The 22,043-nt window shown below is 51.0% G+C and overlaps 1 protein-coding gene across 3 annotated transcripts in view; it reads left to right on the top strand.

Moving 5' to 3' along the window:
- WDR47 (WD repeat domain 47) overlaps window positions 1-10,518 on the top strand; it is a 31,711-nt gene extending 21,193 nt beyond the window's left edge. For all 3 annotated transcript variants that reach the window (XM_078619039.1, XM_078619041.1, XM_078619040.1), the window contains 9 exons: window positions 120-196; window positions 310-544; window positions 2,308-2,374; window positions 2,819-2,973; window positions 3,610-3,779; window positions 4,661-4,831; window positions 5,089-5,220; window positions 6,804-7,025; window positions 7,603-10,518. In XM_078619039.1, coding sequence (XP_078475165.1) covers window positions 120-196; window positions 310-544; window positions 2,308-2,374; window positions 2,819-2,973; window positions 3,610-3,779; window positions 4,661-4,831; window positions 5,089-5,220; window positions 6,804-7,025; window positions 7,603-7,745 — 1,372 coding nt within the window. In that variant the 3' untranslated portion in view covers window positions 7,746-10,518. The remainder of the gene's footprint in view (window positions 1-119; window positions 197-309; window positions 545-2,307; window positions 2,375-2,818; window positions 2,974-3,609; window positions 3,780-4,660; window positions 4,832-5,088; window positions 5,221-6,803; window positions 7,026-7,602) is intronic.
- Window positions 10,519-22,043: the final 11,525 nt, after the last annotated feature.

The following is a 22,043-nucleotide window of genomic DNA, read 5'->3' as shown; positions in this document are numbered from 1 at the left end:
TATAGGAAATAAAGCCTCGTATTTGTCACTGCTACACAAACTCTATTTCCGCTCATATTTTTAGTAACCGGTGTGTGCCCTGTGGTTTGTCGCCTGCCTCGCACCCGATGCACACACAGGTCAATGCAGAAGCTGGAGGAGATGACCGTGAGCATGGAAGGCCTGAGCCCCGACCTGCAGCAGTCCCTGGGCCTGGGTGAGTGAGGCTCGCGCCGGTCACGTTTTGAACCCCCGACGCCCCCTCGAGCACTCGACGCACAAACACATTCGCCGGAACCCGGCGCCCTGACGCCGCCGATGCCGCCGCAGATCCGGTGACCGCCGAGGCGTTCGCGCCGGCCAGGCCTTCCCACGAGGGCAACGCCCTTCAGCGCGGCGGCGCTAACGGTACGCGGCCGGGCGCCGGCGACGACGGCGACGGCGGCGGCGGCGGCGAGCGGCCGGACGTGGAGGCCAGCAGAGCCCAGAGCAGCACGCCGCGGAAAGGCTCAACGCCGACAAGGGTGCCCCGTCCACAGGAGTCGCCCGTGCGCTTCGCTGACAAGTGAGCGCGGGGGGGACGGTGGGGGGGGTCAGGGGAGGGGCGGGCGAAGGGGGTCGTGGGAGCGGTCAGAGGGGGGGGCGTCGGGGTTGTATGGGGGTCAGGGAGGGGGGTCAGGGGGGGTCTCCCAGCCCCCCAGAAGGTTTGTGGGCACCCGGTGACCAAGGCTTCTCAGCTCTCAGTGCCCTCACCCCCAGTGCGCTTTCCACTCTCGCAGGGTTCGGGCAGCGGTTCCCAACCGCTGTGAGCGTGCGGACGCCTCTAAAACGTCCAAACATTCCGACCACCACACGCTACTACTAGTTAGGGGCTATACATTGAGTACGTACGCATGGAGGGGGGAGGAGGGTTTAATCCAAATGCGTATGGGGGGGGTCTACTGACAATGTCCGTACGCATAGGAAATGGGGTGGGGGTGGTGAAGCCTCGATAATAATTTGTCTACATCGGCCTTCAGATGAGTTCGATAGTCCGGCGGTGGACTATCTGTTTGCTTAAAAACGTCATTGATCGTTTCAGCGTGGATTAAATATCGGCCGTTCGATAGGATTCGGGGGTTGGGGTGTAAAAAGTCTCTGTGCGTACAGGGAGGGGGCGAGGGGTCAAGTTTTGACAGATTTCTGCGTGCGTATTAAATGGATGGCCCCTAAACGGCGTTCCCTCCTTCGTCACGAACTCGCTCTCCGCGATTCTGGATGTCCGCGAATCGCATCCGGGATCTCCGCACGACTGCCGCATCAAGAAAAAAATAATGCGATGAGATGTACAGTGATGAGAGAGAAATTGATGTGGTAAAGTGATGAGGTAAAGTGATGAGGTAAAGTGATGATGATGATGATGATGCTACTCTGCAGCATCATCACCATTTAAGGTGAGGTAATTATTCATTTTACTTCATGTTCATCATAACCAATTTACATTTTTTGTTTCACAATAATTTTCATTTATTTAATAGCCAATTTTCGTATGTTTTAAGGTACTTCGTTATAAAATTACGGATTTCCCAAGGCCAACATCATTATCCGCGAAAATCCGCTATTCACCAGCATCTTGTACATTTCTGTGGCGAGGCTGTTTATTCAGCTTTTTCCGTGGTTCTCCGTCGTAGTAGTAGTTGCCTCGCGGGCCACAGGTTTGGGAACCGCTGGGTCAGGGGTTAGGGCTTTGTTAGGGTTGTTAATCGCCCAGTGCAGGCAATGGCGGAGCCAGGATTTTCAGGTAGGGGAGGCAACCCCTCCAGCAAAGAGAAATGATAGAGGAGTTGTTAGTAAGTAAGGGACTTGTCCCTTGCTTTCTATTCAACGCGTGTGCGGCGATGGCGCAGCCATCGATTGAGGGTAGAATTCGAACCGCTTTGTGTGATCGGCATCGCGCTCGCTGAAGGGAAGTCGTGTGTGCTGTAAACGCAACTGCGCACAATTCTGTGAGTCACTTATAACCGCTTTGCCATTACTTATTGCCAATTATGAACTCAGACTATTGTCCCATCATCTCATAGAGTCCCTGGCACGTAATAATATGCTACACAGTGGCAGTGGGGGTCGCAAAATGCCGATTTATTACTAACAAACCCCAATGATCCGATCGAAATTAGGATTTGGATCGGATCGTTGGGGGGGCACGTGCCCCCCCCCCCCCGCGGCTCGGGAGCCGTGCGCGCGAGGGCTCTCTAAGGAGCGCCATCTCGTGTTCGCCACGCGCATTGCGGCTCTCGGAATGTTGAGGGGTTTCATTTATTCCCATTTACTCCTCGTGGCTGCGTCCAGGCTGGGGGTGTCTGGGCGGCTTGAGGACTCGGGAGGCGCTACCAGGAGCCCCGCGCAGGACGAGCAGGTGAGGCTTCTGTTTAACACGTAGGCTTTCGCGACTAATATTATTCATAATAAAGGTGTTTGGGTTAGATCGCGTTATTTATAAATGTGTCGTAACCCTCCACCACCCGACACGGCCAATCAGTAAAAAGTGTCACGTTGACAAAAGACAAAATAGTTCACTGCTTTAGCCCACCGGTGTGTTGAAGAGTGAATCCACAACATTTACAATTTTTGAGTACGACGTTTCGCTGGTAATTATATCCAGCATCATCGGGCAATTCGCCAGACTTCTTCCCGCACCCCGGAGCCCTGGGTGACCGCCGCTGTGTGTGCGAGCGTGAATATACTCGCATGTGTGCGAGCGTGAATATACTCGCGCGTGTGTGTGTGCGTCACCCGTGTGCGTGTGTGTCACACGTGTGCCTGTGTGTGTGCGTCACCCGTCTGTGTGTGTGCGCGCCAGGAGCGCGACGACCGCCCCTTTGTGGCGGTGACCACGCTGGAGGATGCTCAGGCCGTGCGCGCCGTCGCCTTCCACCCGGGCGGGCAGCTGTACGCCGTCGGCTCCAACTCGAAGACGCTGCGTGTGTGCGCCTACCCAGACTCCTTCTCCTTCCGGTGCCGCACACACGCACACGCACGCACACACACACGCGCACGCACACACTTGCACACACGCACACACACACGCACACAGACACACGCACACGCACGCACACTCACACGCACACATGCACACACACGCACACAAAGACACATACACACACACACACATACACGCACACAAAGACGACCACATAAACACACCCATTCCCGCCATTCACCACTGAGTGGCGCCTGTGCCAGTCTAGGTGCACTTTGAGGCCATGTGAAGTGACGAAGGTTCACTGCTGTCACGGGACAGACCCTGCAGGTGCTATGAGTTGATTCACTGAGATGAATGGCAGATGCACCAGCTGTGTACCCCCTACTGTGCCAACTTACACACTTTACTCTCACCCCCAAAGACAAAGATGAAGGTCCCCCGTATAGGCTTAGCAGGCTGTTGGGGCAAGTGCTGTTAGCGAGCACCTATGAAGGCCGGCACGGCACACGAGGGGGTGTGTGGCCAGCAGCACCACGACCGACCGCCTTTGTCTCCCCAGCGGCGATGTTTACGTCACACCGCACCGGGCGCGCGTGCACGCTCGCCAACAACCCTTGCCCCGATGGTCCGTTGAGGCTGTATGGGGGGGTGGATCTTTGTGCCTGCAGTGACGACCAGGAGGTGCGGGCTCCAGCCGTGCGCTTCAAACGCAACAAGCACCACAAGGGCTCCATCTACTGCGTGGCGTGGAGCCCCCGCGGGGACCTCCTGGCCACCGGCTCCAACGACAAGTGTGTCAAGGTGCTGCCCTTCAGCGCCGACACCTGCAACGCCGTGGGTACGTGGCACGCACGCACGGTGAGACGCACCCACGCATGCACGGTGGCACGCACACACGCACGGTGGGACACACGCACGCACGGTGAGACGCACCCACGCACTGTGGCACGCTTTCACGTTGGGACGCACACATGCATGCACGGTGGGACGCACACACGCACGGTGAAATTTCTGGAGTTTTTTCTCTTTTCTGTCTTTTTTCTTGACTTGGACCTGGTTGAGGCTCACCAGGTTTGAGTTTTACTAAAAACCTGCCCATTGAAGTTTGTTTTTGCCTTCTTCTAAGAATGTTCCTGAAGTGTGACATTGTCTGGTCATTCCACACAATGCTGTTACGGCTTGTTAGAGCCGTAACAGTATTGTGTACGCGGTACTGTACGCGGTGACTCATCCCGACCCATACGAGTTCTAGCAAGCGCGTCGTATCCCAAGCAAGACGTCGTATCCCAAGACATTTTTTTCTCGTCAAAACACGACGTATACCAAATTCCAAAGCGGTCGTATACCGAGGTACCACTGTAAAACCGTAGAGACCCACAGAAACTCACAGAGACCCATAGAGATCCATAGAGACCCATACTAAAACAAACAAAAAACTTGCCGGGTAGGCCCACCGAGCGAATACAGAGCTCTTATTTTAGAAACGACCTGGCCACAAATGATAGGTCAACGAAGTGGCCTTATCATCGCGTGCACATTTATAGCAGCCAAATGACTTTACATGCACGTTTCTAATGTGGAGGGGAAAAAAACCGGAGGACCCAGAGAAAAATCTACGCGACGACGCGTAGAGAGACGCGCAAACTCCAAATATACAGGGTCGGGATCGAACCCACGACCTCCTGAATACCCCCCCACCTCCACCTCCACCCACCCCAGGGCCTGACCTGGAGTTCAGCATGCACGACGGGACCATCCGTGACCTGGCGTTCCTGGAGACGCCCGACAGCGGCGCTCCCGTGCTGGTGAGCGCAGGAGCCGGCGACTGCAACATCTACACCACGGACTGCCGGGCCCGGCAGGGCCTGCACGCACTCAGCGGGCACACGGGTACGTGCCGACGGACACACGGTCTACTCGAACCGCCGCGGCTGGCTCGCGAACTGTCCGTGCGTGCGCGCATGCCCCGTGTGTGTGTGTGAAGTTGTGGTGACTCATTGGGGAGACGGCATGGCGCTGGCCATCCAAACCCCCCGTGCTCGTGCGTCGCGCCCGGCCTTCACAGCTGCTGCTGCTGCTCCTGCTCGCTGACAGCACTTGCCCCGACGGTCTTAGCAAGGCTACGCGGGGGATCTTTGTGTTTCCAGGCCACGTGCTGTCACTGTACGCGTGGGCCGGCTGGCTCGTGGTGTCCGGGGCGCAGGACAAGACCATCCGCTTCTGGGACCTGCGCGTCCCCTCCTGCGTCAGCGTCGTGGGCACCGCTCTCTCCGGCTCGGGTAACGACGCCGCCGAACGGCCGGCAGCCTCCGTCCGCCCCTGCCGCTGACCCTGACTGCCCCTCCGTTCCACCGTCTCCGCGCCCCGCGCTCTTTCCGGCTCCGTAGCGGCCGTGGCGCAAGGGGTTACCGGCGCCCCGGATTGGCTCTTGTCCCCCCACCAGGCAGCGTAGAACGGCAGCCGATCGGCAGGTCGCGTGCGGGTGGGGTAAAGCGTGGCTACGCGGGGGACCTTTGTCTTTGTGTACACGCGTAGCGGGGAGCGGGCAGTGTAGTGGTTAGCGCGCGGCGCTACGAACCTCGTGACACGGGTTCAATTCCCGCTCACCGACAACATCGGTGACGATTATTTGAACCGGTCCTGGGCCTCCCCTAGGTCGACTCAACCTCAAGCGAGTACCCGGTGCCAATGTGTAAACGTCGCCACTGGGGAGACAAAGGATGGCCGGGCGTGGTGCTGGCCATAGATTTACCTCGTGTGCCGTGCCGGCCTTTGTAGGTGCTCGCCAACAGCCCTTGCCCCAACAGTCTGTTAAGGCTACACGAGGGGACCGTTGTCTTGTGGTGTCTCTGTATCTTTGTGTGCGTGGTGTTTCTGTGCGTCTGTATCTGTGTGTATGTACGTGGTGTCTCTATGTGTCTGTATTTGTGTGTGTGTGTGTCTGTGTGTGTGTGTGTCTGTCTGTGTGTCAGTCTGTGTGTGTGTGTGTCAGTGGGGAGCGGTAGTGTAGCGGTTAGCGCGCTACACTACGAACCTGGCGACCCGGGTTCAATTCCCGCTCACGGCCAACACCATTGACGATTATCTCAACCGGTCCTAGGCCTCCCTTAGGTCGAGTCAGCCTCAATGAGTACCTGATGCGGTGTGTAAACATCGTCACTGGGGAGACAAAGGCGGCCGGGCGTGGTGTTGGCCACCCACCCCCTCGCGTGCCGTCTCGGCCTTCATAGGTGCTCGCTAACAGCACTTGCCCCAACAGTCTGTTACAGTATACACGGGGGGGGGGAGCATGTTTATGTGTGTACATGCCCAATCACCGCATGCCCAATCACCACATGCCCAAACAGCTTTTGTTCGGGTGGATCGAGGGGGGTAAACGGGCCCAGCACGTGCTAAAGAAGAGATGGAGTGATGTGGTATAGGAGGACGTGGAGCTGAGTGGACTTGCCGATGACTGGAACCAGCAGTGTCAAGATCGGCCTCTGTGGAGGAGGCTCATGAAGGACGCTACTGGGCAGTTGGAGGCAGTCGCCCTCCAACAACAACGGAGGGCGGAGGAGCGACGCTCACAACAACGAGCGGAGCGCCGGGTGGCTAAAGCACAGCAAGTTGGCACAGTAGGGGGCACAGGTGGTGAATCAGCCAGTCATCTCAGTCAGTCGACCCGTGGCATCTGGGTCTGCCCCGTGACCTCCTGCCAGCGGGCGTTCGACACTTCACGTGGCCTCAAGGTGCACATGGCCTGGCACAAGCGTCGTGGTGACGTCACCGCCACTTAGTGGCGAATGGCGGTTGTTGTTGTTGTGTACACGTGGTGTCCCCTCCTTACCTTTGCGTGCGTGCGATGCTCCGGGGGCGACAGCGGGCAGCGCGGTGGCGGCCGTCGCCGTGGACCCGAGCGGGCGGCTGCTGGCGGCAGGGCTGGAGGACAGCAGCTGCGTGCTGTACGACGTGCGGGGCGGCCGCGTCGTGCAGCTCTACCGCCCGCACGCCGCCGACGTGCGCTCCGTACGCTTCTCCGGCGGCGCGCACTACCTGCTCACCGGCTCCTACGACGGGCGCGCCATGCTCACCGACCTGCAGGGTGAGGGTGGCGTCGGCGGCGGCGGTGGTGGTGACGGTGGTGGCGGCGGTGGTGGCGGTGGTGGCGGTGGTGGCGGTGGTGGCGGTGGTGGTAATAGGGCCCCGGGAACAGCACCCCAAGTGCCCCCCGCCAACTCATTGGCTTGATCGAATGTGTCGTAGAGCACTGATGTGAACATTGCAGAGCCTGACTACGTTTTGAGGATGGTGGTTATCATGAAGGCGATGTCGAATGATGATGATGATCGTGGTTATCATCAAGGCAAATGATGATGATGAGACGATGGTGGTGAGGATGATGGTTACCATGAAGGAGATGATGATGATGATGATGACAATAATGAGATGATGGCGATGAGGATGGTGGTTCTCATAATGGCCATGCCAAATGATGATGAGACGATGGTGGTGAGGGTGGTGATTATCATGAAGGAGATGATGATGATGACGATAATGAGATGAATGGCGATGTGGATGGTTGTTATCATGTAAGAGATGCCAAATCATGATGCTGATTGTAATGGGATGACCTTGTCTGTCTGACTCCCCCCCCCCACCACCTCCGCCTGTACCCCCAGGCGACCTGACGAAGCCGCTGCCCGTCACGGTGGCGGCCGAGCACACGGACAAAGTGATCCAGTGCCGGTGGCACCCGGAAGACCTGGCCTTCCTCAGCTCGTCCGCCGACAGGACCGTCACCCTGTGGGCCTACAGGGGATAGACCAATTGCAGGGCCCAGCATCGTCGGGGATAGACCAGTCAGGGCGGTGGGGGGGGGGGGGGGGGCGGCTTCAACGGGGATCGACCAATCACGGAGCAGTGGTGACAGCGGAGATAGACCAATTACAGGCCAGGGATATTGGAGGTGGACCGGTTGTTGGGCGGCATCACCGGGAATGGGCCAATCGCGAGGCAGCGCCCGTTGGGGGGATAGAACGAATGACGGAGCGGGATTAGCTAAGATAAACTATTTTTTATTTTACCAGTTAAGGCCGACTTAGCTATGTATCTCTGTTTCAAAAGCGACCTGAACGGAGTGGCGTATAATGTGGAGATTGAAAGCAGCCAAATACTCTAAGCGCACGTTGATTCTAAATGTGGAGGGAAACAACAGAGGCCTCAGAAAAATCCACGCGACCACAAGGAGAGAGAGAGACGTGCAAACTCCAAATATACGGCAGGCGTCGGGGTCGTGCGTACCAGGCGAGGTGGTTAACATCTCACCATCGTGGTACCTGAGACGGACCAATTGGTGAACGGAGCCCTCGGGGATAAACTAATCATGGAGTAGAATAGACCAGTGATGATCGGTGGGGGAGGGGGGGAAAGTATTTGAGAAAAGGCCAATCGGTGGAGAGTACCCCGGTGAGGATAGACCAATCACAGTGGCGGTAACTCGGAGGGAACAAGCCAATCGGTAGAGAGTACACCGTAAGGATAGACCAATCACAGTGGCGGTAACTCGGAGAGAACAAGCCAATCGGTGAAGAGTACCCCGGTGAGGAAAGACCAATTACAGTGGCGGTAACTCGTGGGAGGGAACAAGCCAATCGGTGAAGAGTACCCCGATGAGGATAGACCAATCACAGTGGCGGTAACTCGGAGGGAACAAGCCAATCGGTAGAGAGTACACCGTAAAGATAGACCAATCACAGTGGCGGTAACTCGGAGGGAACAAGCCAATCGGTGAAGAGTACCGCGGTGAGGATAGACCAATTACATTGGCGGTAACTCGTGGGAGGGAACAAGCCAATCGGCGGGACAGCACCCACGAGGGAGAGAGACCAGTCATGGGAGGGCGGCCGGCCCGGTTGACCGCGTCGCGACGCGCCGAGTAAACCCCCCACCCCACTCCTCGACCGATTTATTTTTAAACGACGCCTCAAGGCAAAATAGCGACGTCACGTTGAGCTGAGGGCGGAAGCAAAGGCTGCTGAGGCAGCCGCGTCGGAAGCGTCACCGACTCTTAACGAACCGACGGCCGACTTAACCCTGCAGTTAACCCTTCCCCATTTCGACGGCGTGTACGTACGGTGATGTCCTCCACCAGTTTTCAGAGGGGGGGGGGCCCACTTTCGCCTTCATGACATCTCGAGTGTGAGCGAGGGCCGCCACACATTTGAAACCATTGCGGGTTTGTTTGAGAGCAGCATGACGACGATGACGACGATGATGACGACGATGACGACGAAGGGTGCTTTCACTCTTGAGTGTATTGTCGGGGAGGACCGCATGTCAGCGGCCGCACTAAAGGCCTCCAGGGGCCGCTGGTGGGTCGCGTGGCCTTGCAATGAAGAACACCGGTGTGGGTCGTACGTTTTTCTCCCGATGCCATGCCAACGAGGTTCACGTAAACATGAACCTCATCGGTGCCCGAGGCTCCCACAAGGCCACGCGGGACGGCGTGTGGCACAGCGTTGGCGCCGGCTGTCGTGGAGTGCAGCGGTCGTGCCGCTACGGCTCCCCGCGGCGAGTAACGACGCCTTTAAAAACAACGGCGCTAACCACTGCGCCTCTCTAATTAAGATTAATGCCGAGCCGCTTGCCGCAGTCGTCTCGGATCGGGGAAAGGGTGTAAAAGAACTCTTAATCTCCATCCTTTACTGGACAACAGCAAAGCACAAACACACACGCACGGGGCGATCAACTCGAGATGAAACGAATCGCAAAGTTACGGGAAACCGATATCGCGATGCGGACAATTGATCTCGTGAGCGTGTTGTATCGTGAACAAAATTGATATTGCGGCCACCGCCTGTTGCACATCATTCCGTCAATACGCCCACCAGTCTCTGTATGCGCAGTCGGTTCTCCTGTGCCGCCATGTAGTTTTCAAAACGCGATGAATGTATCGGGGGGGGGTGGGGGGGGGGAACGCATTGTTTTATAACGCGGTTGCGAATCGGATAGAACACGAAGTAGGAATAAGCGGTCGTACGGCTGCCTCGGCGTGGCGTCGCACAAGGCATTGGGATGCTGCTGGATGCTTCTAGATGCTGCCCACGCGCCTCGGTCTTTGTTCGGCCCGCGTCACGCATCTCGCGCGTTATCGCTGACTGCGCTTTATCCCTATGTTATGTATTATTTATTACAACGCGATTTTCCCGTCACGCGGCGTCCTTCAGGAGCGCCAGCTACTCCCGCGCCATCGGAGAACACGACTGTAATATACTCGCCAGCGGCCGTCGCTCACCGTTCCGCAGGCTCCACTGATCAGGGGCGGCATCCCGAAGCGGCCGTGCTCGCCTGCGCGCGTTTAAGTGTTCCTATTTAATGTTGTTATATTTAAAGCGGTCGTTTTATTTTTTTGCGTGGCGTGGCGTGTGTTTGTCGTGCGTGGCAATGCCGGGGGGGGCGCATTTGCCCCGGCCCCTCCGCCCGCGACGCCCATCCTCCCGTGCTGTGGTTGTTGAGCGGTGGTTACGGCAGCGATCGATCGGCGGCAGGCGCGTTCGCGTGCGCAGGGTTCAATAAAACGAGAGGGGTGCCGGCGATCGCCTTGCGTTGCGGTGCTTCGTGCCGAACGGACGCGGAGTTCAGGGGGAGGGTGTGGGGGGAGGGGGGTTTCACGTCACCTTACACCAGAGGTCGCAATCGGGTACCCGATACCCGTACCCTACCCGACACCCGGCCAGGTACGGGTACCGGTTTGCGACCCTGGAGCGGCCGGGTACGGGGAGGCAGTGAGTCACTGGTGAGTAACTGTTTGTCACTCATTTTGGGTAGGGTACGAGTACGGGTAGCGACCCTGGTGCGGCCGGGTACGGGTAAGGAATCAAAACCCATTTGCGACCTCTGCCTTATACGGTCTGAGTCCCAAGCTCTCACTCCGCCCGCACTGCTTACCTCCAATTAGCGCGAAGCGTTGCAAAAGAAGTTCAACATACGTATTGCTGTGGATTTCACACCTGATGATGATTGCTTGTGTTGCAGTCGAAACGTCGTGAGAATTTTATTGTTTTAGAAATTTTCATTACTTTATTATTTCCCTTCTACGTGACTTTACCGAAAGAACCAAGACTATACGTATGTACGTACGTGCCGGGGCCACGCCGGTCACCCGCGGGTTCGCGTTGAGAGTGGCTGAGCTGGTACGACCGAGGTCAAATGGTAACAGGCCGTCTAGAAACCCACGGTGGTCTGTGCTCCTGCAACGGAGGAGAAGAAGGAACATTGACACTACACGAACTCTGCCGAAGCCCTCTCGTCGTAACTAACGATACTACAAGCAACTTTATACTGGTAGGAACCCCACCTGGCTCCACCAGCCCACAGGGGATTATTGTGTCCGTCCGTCCGTCGTGCATCCAAAAATGGGAGGGGTGGCGCTGGGTGGAGAGGGGAGGGTGGGGAGGGGCTGGGTGGGGAGGGGAGGGTGGGGCTGGGTGAGGGCTGGGCTGAGTGGGGAGGGGCTGGCCACCCCGTGGTGCCTTTATAAAACTCAACGTTTAACCTACTCACGCCGGCTTGTGCCCGCCCTCACAGTCGGGCATATTTGTGGAATACACCACGCCGCTGTTGACCCTGGCCATTGACCGAGCAACCCAACGTTCCTACCAGCTCCCTCCACAGGAATGTGTTTTTACCAGGTAAGGCCCACTCGGCTAGTGACCTGGCCACAAACGATCGCTCAACAAAGTGGCTTTTCACCTGGAGATTTATCGCCGCAGCCAAAGACTCTAAACGCGTGACGTTGATTCTAAATGTGGAGGGAAAACCCCGCAGGACCGTGGAGAAAACATCCACGCGACCACCACGAGGACCTAGGAGAGACGCGCAAATTCAAATTACACAGGCGTCGGGATCGAACCCCATGACCTCCTGCGTACCAGGCGAGGGAGCTAACATCTGCTAGCCACCACGGCCAGCAGACCTCACCAGTGCCATTTGGCTCCTAAATACATCGCTGCTGCTGCTGCCATCAAGCGCAAGAACAGATTAGAACCGCCGAGGTCCTTGGATAAGGATTTGGATCTTCTGCCACTTCCTGAGATTAAGATGAAAGTGCAGTGAGTCGGTGGTCTTGCTCAGACCACCAAAGACTACACACACATAAGTAATATTACTGGTAGGAACCTCCTGGTTACACCAGCCCACGGGATTATTGTGTCCGTCCGTCGTGCATCCAAAAATGGGAGGGGTGGGGCTGGGTGGAGAGGGGAGGGTGGGGAGGGGCTGGTCACCCCGTGGTGCCCTTAAACGTTTAACCTACTCACGCCGGCTTGTGCCCGCCCTCACATTCAGGCATATTTGCGGAATACACCACGCCGCCGTTGACCCTGGCCATTGACCGAGCAACCCAACGTTCCTACCAGCTCCCTCCGCAGGAATGTGTTTTGAAAAAACTTTTTAAAAAACACGCTTTAATGAAATGTACCGTACTCCAAATGGCAGAACTCCAGGAAGTGGCCCCGAAGCTTACCATAACGTAAGGGGCCGTGGTGATTTACAGCCAACGTCAGTTGAGTGTGGACAATTAGACCCAAGCCGAAACATAACATGAAAAATGTTTAAAAATATATAATTTATATTTTTTTATGATAGAATATAGTATTGTCATCAGTATGGCATAAGTATAGCAAGTTTGCAGTCGATACCACATTGGGAAGTGGGTTAAAATTGAGTTACAAGATTTGAGGATACAACAGGCAGTGAGTTAATAAAAAAAAGCGTGTAATAAAAAAGTTAACTTTCGATTTAAAGCTTTCGTGACTGCAGGGATTCATCTTCTTGGTTCTTTCGGTAAAGTCACGTAGAATGGAAACAATACAAATAATAAAATAAAACATAATAAAATAAAACAATACAAATAATAAAATAAAACATAATAAAACAATATTTTTATTTAATTATTTTAATTTTAAAAATAAAACATAATAAAAGAAAATATGTTTCTTTTATTATGTTTTATTTTATTCTTTTTATTCCATTCTACGTGACTTCACCGAAAGAACCAAGAAGAAAAAGTTAACATTACAGTTCTATAAATTTGATTCTCCACTGGATTGACGTCAATTCCAGCTGTGATGATTTCCCAAATCTGTCCCGCGACGAACATTCTGCTGATGTACAAAGTGCGTGCCTCTAACCGTGTGGACCAGAGGTGGTTCTTGCTGTTATTTGTTAAGTCTTATTAGAACGAGTAAAAGTGTTACTTTAATTTCTAACAATCTGGCCATCGCCCGATGAAGCCGCTTGTAATCGGCAGTGAAACGTCGTTTACCTCGGATTGCAAATGTCGCGGGTGAATATTAATGTTTTGTCTTGAAATTAATTCATAATAATTCATAAAGGTGTCCAGCCCATGGGATAAGTACTAAACTTGAACGTCACTGGGTCAACGCACCGGTTACATGTAGACTTGTTGATGCCTTGCAATCGGCCTGTGTCTAATTTGGTGTTTGAACATCTTAGCACACCTGTTTAATCGCCACAACAAAGGGTGTAAAGCCTATTGTTATTTCTTTTTCATCACCCCATGTCATTACTCAATAACTTATACATAAATTTCGATTTAAAGCTTTCGTGACTGCAGGGATTTATATTCTTGGTTCTTTCGGTAAAGTCATGTAGAAGGGAAATAATCAAAAGAAAACATAAAAAATGCAATATTTTATTTTAATTATTTCCCTTCTAAATTTGTTTTAAAATTCTTAAATTGTATTTATTTTATTATTTCCCTCTTACGTGACTTTACCAAAAGAACCAAGAAAACGTATACATAGTGGCTCCAACCGCCTCTAGTCATAGGGATTAATCTCACGAGTTGGACACCTTTGTAGATTTATTTCCAGTAGTTTATAATGAAAATATAAAACATTCATTATATTCACCCGCGATTCCTAATGTGAGGGACAACGCGAAATCCTGCTCCCACCCACAAATCTGCAAGTCACACTCCTATCAGATGTGGGCGCCACGGTGGCTAGGAGATGTTAACTACCTCGCATGGTATGCAGGAGGTCGTGGGCGTCGATCCTGATCCCGACTCCAGCTGTATATTTGGAGTTTGTGTGTCTCTTTCACCGCGGCCGCATGGGAATTCCTGCACATCCTCCCGTTTTCTCCCTCCACATTCATACTCAACAACATGACGCGTTCAGAGTATTTGGCTTCTGCTCGACATTTCCACGATGAGCCAATTTGTTGCGCTGTCATTTGTGATAGCCAGGTCGCTGGGGATGAACACTCCGTGGGAAGGGTTCACCTGAAGTCGCCTCTGTCTACCGAGGCAAGCGTGGGTTTGTCTTCCATGTGTGCAGTGTAACATGAAGAAGGACCATTACCTGAAACGTCCCCTGTTGTATAATTTCCTTTTTAGGCCACTATTTTCAACAAATTATATTTTATATATACACTGACGTTTTGCGGTGGGCAGATCTGAAGTTAATATGTTATTCATTTTCAATAACGTTTTTATTTCTCCAATAAAAAATACACAAATGTAGGTGGTCAGTGCCTAGTCTAGGGCCCTCGTATCTACAAAAGAGCCAACGCAGAAGATCCCTCCTTGGGTTTTCATCTTCCGCGACGCTGCTCTCATGGCCCACCCTAAACCGCATCACCCACCGCACATGCCATGGCAGCAGTAGATTTCGCATGATACCTTGACGCACGAATAGAAAATGGTAAAACTCTGGTAGTGGTGCGGCGACTGTGGTTATCCAGAACAGACGCAGTGCAAGGTCTAACGAGACACATCACAGGTCTAACGAGACACATCACAGGTTAAACGAGACACATCACAGGTCTAACGAGACACATCACAGGTCTAACGAGACACATCACAGGTCTAACGAGACACATCACAGGTCTAACAAGGCACATCACAGTTCTAACGAGACACATCACAGGTCTAACGAGTCACATCACAGGTCTAACGAGACATCACAGGTCTAACGAGACACATCACAGGTCTAACGAGACACATCACAGGTCTAACGAGGCACATCACAGGTCTAACGAGACACATCACAGGTCTAACGAGACACATCACAGGTCTAACGAGGCACATCACAGGTCTAACGAGACACATCACAGGTCTAACGAGACACATCACAGGTCGAACGAGACATCACAGGTCTAACGAGACACATCACAGGTCGAACGAGACACATCACAGGTCTAACGAGACACATCACAGGTCTAACGAGACACATCACAGGTCTAACGAGACACATCACAGGTCGAACGAGACACATCACAGGTCTAACGAGGCACATCACATGTCTAACGAGACACATCACAGGTCTAACGAGACACATCACAGGTCTAACGAGGCACATCACATGTCTAACGAGACACATCACAGGTCGAACGAGACACATCACAGGTCTAACGAGGCACATCACATGTCTAACGAGACACATCACAGGTCTAACGAGACACATCACAGGTCTAACGAGACACATCACAGGTCGAACGAGACACATCACAGGTCTAACGAGGCACATCACAGGTCGAACGAGACACATCACAGGTCTAACGAGACACCAACGCCCCGAAGGAGGAGACATCACAGCGATACAACAACTCCGCTGGATCCTGGCGCTGTGGTTATCTGCTGGCTCTGCCACCTGAATGTGGCGTTGTAAAGTTGTTGACGCCATCAGTGGTACGAAATAAGAAGTCTCCAAACCCTATGACAAGCCCTTGCTGCGATCTTTACAGGTGACCATACGTATTAGTGGGTAGACAATGGGTAGGGTCATGGGCACGAATCAATGGATAGACATTGGGTAGGGTCATGGGTTCTCAACCAAGGGTCACGTGACGTGACGTGAATTATAAATGTGGGTGAAATTATATCATTCGTGAGAGTCATTAGTGAATCATCACGTTGTATGAATCTGCCGATATAAAATCAGCACGATACATTTTTAATTCCACGTGGTAGCCTATGACGACGTAAAATACCTTTCTGAACTCACCGATCGTCAAAAATGTTGGTTTCCAAGAGTAGCCAGCGAACGATGAACAAATAACGTCACGTGCTGCAGAGCGTCCGCTTAACGTTTGTTTTGAACTCGCTTGCAAGTTACTCAGCTCGTTAGGGTGTGACCTCACAAAATTGGACAATTTGATTAAAATATTGACGTTCATTAATTCGCGCATTTATTTTACACGGAGCCATTGTTGGGGTCGGGCAATGAAGGTAACTGTCCTTAGGTTGAAACGAAATTCAACCGAAGAAGTAGCCATTAAAGGTAAGAGAGCCCACTGGGATCAGTGCCGGATTAAGCTAGTACGGGGCCTGTAGCATATGTTATAAAGGGGCCCTAAATAAAAACACATTAAAACACGTACACAAATTACTTGCATAGAACAGTAATTGTATTTTTAATTTGCTATACAGCCAGATAATACGACAAATCGCTAGCCTTAAACACCCAGTAGTTCATAAAGTTGAAGGCGGTGTAGTACTAGAGTAATAGAGCAAGTGCAGAACCACTGAACCGGAATTGATAGCTTGAAAGCATTTATCGCGGGGCCCTTGAAAGTAGCATGCTACATATGTAGCTACTTTTGCTACGAGGATAATCCGGCATGCCTGTCGGGGATCAAGACAAACCTCATTTCACCTGCGAGCAATGCAAAAAAAACTCTGGAAGGTAAGATGGACAATTGTTGCTCGGAATTTTATGTTTTAAAATTTGTGGAAAAAAGTTTTATTGGAAAAGTGTTACATTTTTAAATGTTTGACAATTTTAAATGTTATTGACAAAATATATCATACATGAAAAATGTTGGGAGAATCTCTTACACATTAGTCATGGGTCAAATACATTTATTTTTGCAGGATGGTACAGAGGGGAAAAGAGCCATTAAGTTTGCTATCCCAAGAATTTGGCGGGAACCCATGGACCACTCAAGCAACGGCTACTTCTCCATGGTGGACCCTTTCAAACGTCGGACTGGCACGAATGCACCTGCTATCACGTATCCAGACCTTCCTTCATCGCCCCGGTGCCACACTACCATTAGCTCCCCGTACCCACTCCTCTGGAGAGAGAGCAGCCGTCTTTAGAAGAGAGCAGCAAGTCAGAGAGCGAGGAAGACGTTGTAGATGCAGATGACAATTTCAGAGGTGGAGCTGAGGAGAGAAACCCATACTACCCCAACCAAAAAGACCTCAACGATTTGATCAGAGATCTTGGTCTCACCAAGTCCAATGCCGAGCTGTTGACGTCTAGGCTCAAGCAGTGGAACTTGTTGGATAAAAGTGTGCAAGTCGCAGATCAGAGGAAGCGTCACCAACCTTTATGCAGCCCGTCAAGATGGGCTCTGCTTCTGCCACAATGTGACCAGTCTGTTCGAGGCAATCGGAATCGCCTGTAACCAGAATGAGTGGCGCCTCTTCATTCACAGCTCATCCAGGAGCCTCAAAGCCGTGCTGCTCCATAATGGTAACAAGAACTCGTCTCTTCCCCTGGTTCACTCGGTGCACCTCAAAGAGGATTACAACAGCATCAAGACCTTGCTGGACGCCTTGAAGTATGATGAGTACAGCTAGGAGGTCATGAGAGACTTCAAAATGGTGGCATTCCTGATGGGTCTCCAAGGCGGTTTTACAAAGTTTCCCTGCTATCTTTGCCTTTGGGACAGCAGGGACACCAAGGCGCACTACCACAGGCGGGACTGGCCACAGCGGACCGAGTTCTCTGTGGGGAGGAACAACGTCAAGTGGGAGCCACTGGTGGACCCCCGGAAGGTGCTGATGCCACAACTGCACATCAAATTGGGCCTTATGAAACAATTTGTCAGAGCTGTAGATAAGGAGTCGGCAGCCTTAAAGTACCTTCAAGACTTCTTCCCTAAACTGTCTGAGTCAAAGGTCAAAGCCGGTGTCTTCGTCGGACCACAGATAAAGAAGATCTTCGAGTGCAATGAATTCCCCAAGAAGCTCACATGTAAGGAGAAAGCGGTTTGGAGCATCTTTGTCGCAGTGGTTCGTGGCTTCCTGGGCAATCACGAGGTCCAAAACTATGTGGAGCTGGTTGAGACTCTGGTGAAGAACTACGGCACAATGGGCTGTAGGATGTCCCTCAAAGTCCATATCCTTGATGCTCATCTCGATAAATTCAAGGAGAACATGGGAGCGTACTCGGAGGAGCCAGGCGAGCGCTTCCACCAGGATATACTGAACTTTGAACGCCGCTACCAAGGACAGTATAACGAGAACATGATGGGAGACTACATTTGGGGGCTGATTCGTGAAAGTGATTTGCAGTATAATTGTAAATCTCGAAAAACTACTCACTTCTAAATCTTTTGTAGTATTTTTTTTATTACTTTAGTATAAATACATGCTAATTTTTATTCATATGTTGTTTTTTTCTGACCTTATGTGAAGGAAAAGACACAAATTCACCCGTTTTCTCATTGCAAATAGGTAAATTTCAAAATATCAATATGCTGATCACAAAAGCAAAGTTTCTGGGGAATAATAGGCATTTTCTATACTTTTTAGGTATAAACAATTAGGAAATAACACTTACTACCCAGGAATAAAAATTGTGTTACATAGTGTTATCAGTGCCATGTGTTATTTGCGTGTTCACCGCAAGTACCGTGTGTAGTTAATCCAGTAACTTGATTCCATGCAAAAGGTTTCTGTTTGGTGTTTGAACATCTTAACACAACTCCTGCTTTATTACTCTTAGGTTTTTTCGGTAAAGTCACGTAGGTAGAAATAAATAATAAAAGTAAATAATAAAAATAATAGAAATCAAATAATAAATCACGACGTTTCGGAGGCAACACAAGTCTCCGTCATCAGGTGGGACCGTCACAGCTAATATTTACTGTATCAAGTGAGGCAAAATTCCAAGGGACAAGCTCTTAAATACAAGTTAAGGGGGGAGGGGGCGGGCTTATCTGAACGTGGTAGCCAGTGAATGGAACGTGTTGGGGGGGGGGTGGGCTAAAAGAGAACAATCAGTGTACCTCGACTACGGGTTGTAACCGGTGTTGGCTGACAATCGAAATACAAAAAAGGCAGTGCTGTTAAACGCTGTTGATGTCAACACTCGGTAAAGCAGAATAGTACCTGTCAAATAAGATGGTACAAATATGTGTAGTTAAATCTTTTTTACATGGTTAATAACATATTTCCAATGATTACTCAGTTTGTACCCATCATCACGGTTGAAGTTATGTCTGTGTTTGTATATCTGGATGGCTTCGTGTACAAACCTTTGATGGTAGCCAGAAGGTGTGCAGAGCACCTTGGTCTCGGAAAAGACAATATCATGAGAGCCCGCAGCGTTGTAGCAATGTTCGGCAACGGCGGAAGACTCAATTTTGCCGTGTTTCAGATCTGACTTGTGCTCGCGGACACGATCGGAGATATGACGTTTCGTTTCCCCAATGTAACAATCACCAAAGCTGCAACTCAGTTTATAGACTCCATGGTACTGCAAGTCAGGAATTACATCCTTCACAGATGGAATTAGATCACGGATTTTATGCACTGTACTGAATCGGACTTGGATCTTATGTTTGTTTAGAATTTTGGAGATCTTTTTGGTCATGCCTGCTATGTGTGGCAACGTGATAGTTTTGATCGGAGTTTCAAGTGGTTGGTTCTGTATGGTGGGAGAAAGAGCTTTGCGGATTGTGCGGTCAGAGTATCCGTTCATCCTGAGGGCCCGATGTACATGTTTTAATTCACTGGCCAGGTGGTGTTGGTCAGAAATGCCATGAGCTCTGTGGTATAGTGTTTTGATGAGATAATTCTTTTGAGCCGGGTGGTGGTGGGAATCAGGTTTCAAGTAGGAATCTGTGTGGGTGGCTTTCCTGTAGACAGAATGTCCCAAGGATCCATCAGATCTCCTCTCAAACAGAACATCTAAGAATGGTAGTTTGCCATCAATCTCCATTTCCATGGTGAATCTGATGGATGGGTGTCTGGAATTGATGTGGTCCAGGAAATGGTTCAATGCTGGGAGGCCATGTGGCCAAATGACGAAAGTGTCATTCACATACCTCTTCCACAGGGAAGGACGTAGGGTGGACGTCTGGATGGCGTCTGATTCAAACTTTTCCATGAACACATTGGCTATCACTGGTGACAAGGGGGAGCCCATATGGGTACCCTCATTCTGTTTGTAGAAGGTGTCATTCCAGGTAAAATAAGTGTTGGTAAAAAACTCCTATCCAGGGGCCTGCCCTGGCTCCTCCCCCCTCAACCAGTATATATACGGGGTCGGATCTCTTGGAATTTCTCATTTACTTGATACAGCGAGCGTGCTGTGACGGTTCCACCTGAAGACGGAGGCTTGTGTTGCCTCCGAAACGTCGTGATTTTTATTTTATTTTTATTTAACTTTTATTAATTCTAAATTTTTACCTACGGAACTTTACCGAAAAAACCCAAGAATAAGTGTTGGTAAACACATTCTTGTTTTTTAAACCCATACCGTGTCAACCCATGCGGTTTACCCCGTATTCTTGTACAGGGAAATTGAGTTTTCAGATCCATACGGCATACAGCCGTTTCAATACGGGAAATATTTGTTGAGTCTATTTGTTTGTGTTTCTCCCTTGTGATGGGACTTTGTCGGATGAACGTTGAGATTTATAGGGGGACACGGGGTGACCAATTACGGTCTGAATTGGTCTTTGATAAGGCAGGGGGCACTGATAAGGGGTTGACAGGTATGATGATGTATGGGTTGGTTGGCTACGTACGGTGCGATAGAAGTTTAACATACAGCACATGAAACCGTGCCAGTGGCGAGGCGCGATTATTCACTGCGGAAGTCATTGGCGAATGATCCTAGAAGGACATAAAAGCTTAATTCTAGATTTGAAGCTTTCGTGACTGCAAGGATTCATACTCTTAGTTCTTTCGGTAAAGTCACGTAGGTAAAAAATGAAATTAATAAAAATAAAACAATACAAATCATTGTTTTATTTTTATTAATTTCATTTTTTACCTACGTGACTTTACCGAAAGACATAAAAGCTTTTCTCATCTCACCGATCGTCGACAATGTTGGTTTTACCGAGGGTAGCCAGCAAAAAGAGTAAATAAGGGGCCGTCCATAAATGACGTCACGCACCTAAGGGGGGGGGCATATTTTTGTGACGATGTGTGACGAGGGGGGGGGGGGGTGTTTGAGAAATGTGACGTCACATCAAAATGCGCAACTTTAAATAAATATAGAATTGTTATAACAACACTAATTGCTATAACAGCACTCCTACAACATCAGAGTGCAGCGCCACATTAAATACGCACTACAATGACAATAGTTTAAAGCGATTTGAAGCATGTTTTATTTTAAAAATGGAAATATAGTTTTTTTGGGGTGGGGGGGGGGGCACAGCTTTGTGACGTCATATTTGTGGGGGGTGGGGGGGGGGTCTGACTTTTTGTGACGCCATGTGACGAGGGGGGGGGTCAAAAATCGTCCATAATCGCGTGACGTCATTTATGGACGGCCTCTGAAAAGAAATTACCTTACAAGCAACGGAGCGTCCTTTTACATTGTTTTTTTTTTTAAATAAGCTTGCAAGTTACTTAGCTCGTCAGGATGTTATGCACCTCACGACCAAAATGGACAGGTGGTTACAATATCGATGTTTGGTAGTGGTGTATTTTTTTTTTTCAAATTGAACAACATTTTCACTCTAATAATAAGAGCGTGTAAATATAAATGTGTCGTGAAACCCGTCACCACCCGGCACAGCTGTGACCTCACTCTGACCTCACTCTGACCTCACTATGACCTCACGCTGAACTCACTCTCACCTCACTATCACTTCACTATGACCTCACCTATGACCTCACTCTCACGATGACCTCACTATCACATCACTATCTCACTATGACCTCACTTTAACCTCACCTATGACCTCACTCTGACCTCACGCTGACCTCACTCTCACCTCACTATGACCTCACTATGATCTCACCTCACTCTGACCTCACTCTGACCTCATGCTGACCTCACGCTGACCTCACTCTCACCTCATTATGACCTCACTATGATCTCACCTCACTATGACCTCA

This window comes from Lampetra planeri, chromosome 61 (assembly GCF_965212315.1).
Source record: "Lampetra planeri chromosome 61, kcLamPlan1.2.h2, whole genome shotgun sequence".
Taxonomy (NCBI): Eukaryota; Metazoa; Chordata; class Hyperoartia; order Petromyzontiformes; family Petromyzontidae; genus Lampetra; species Lampetra planeri.
Note: the sequence above shows the minus strand (reverse complement) of the source record. Positions and strands in the feature narration are given on the sequence as shown.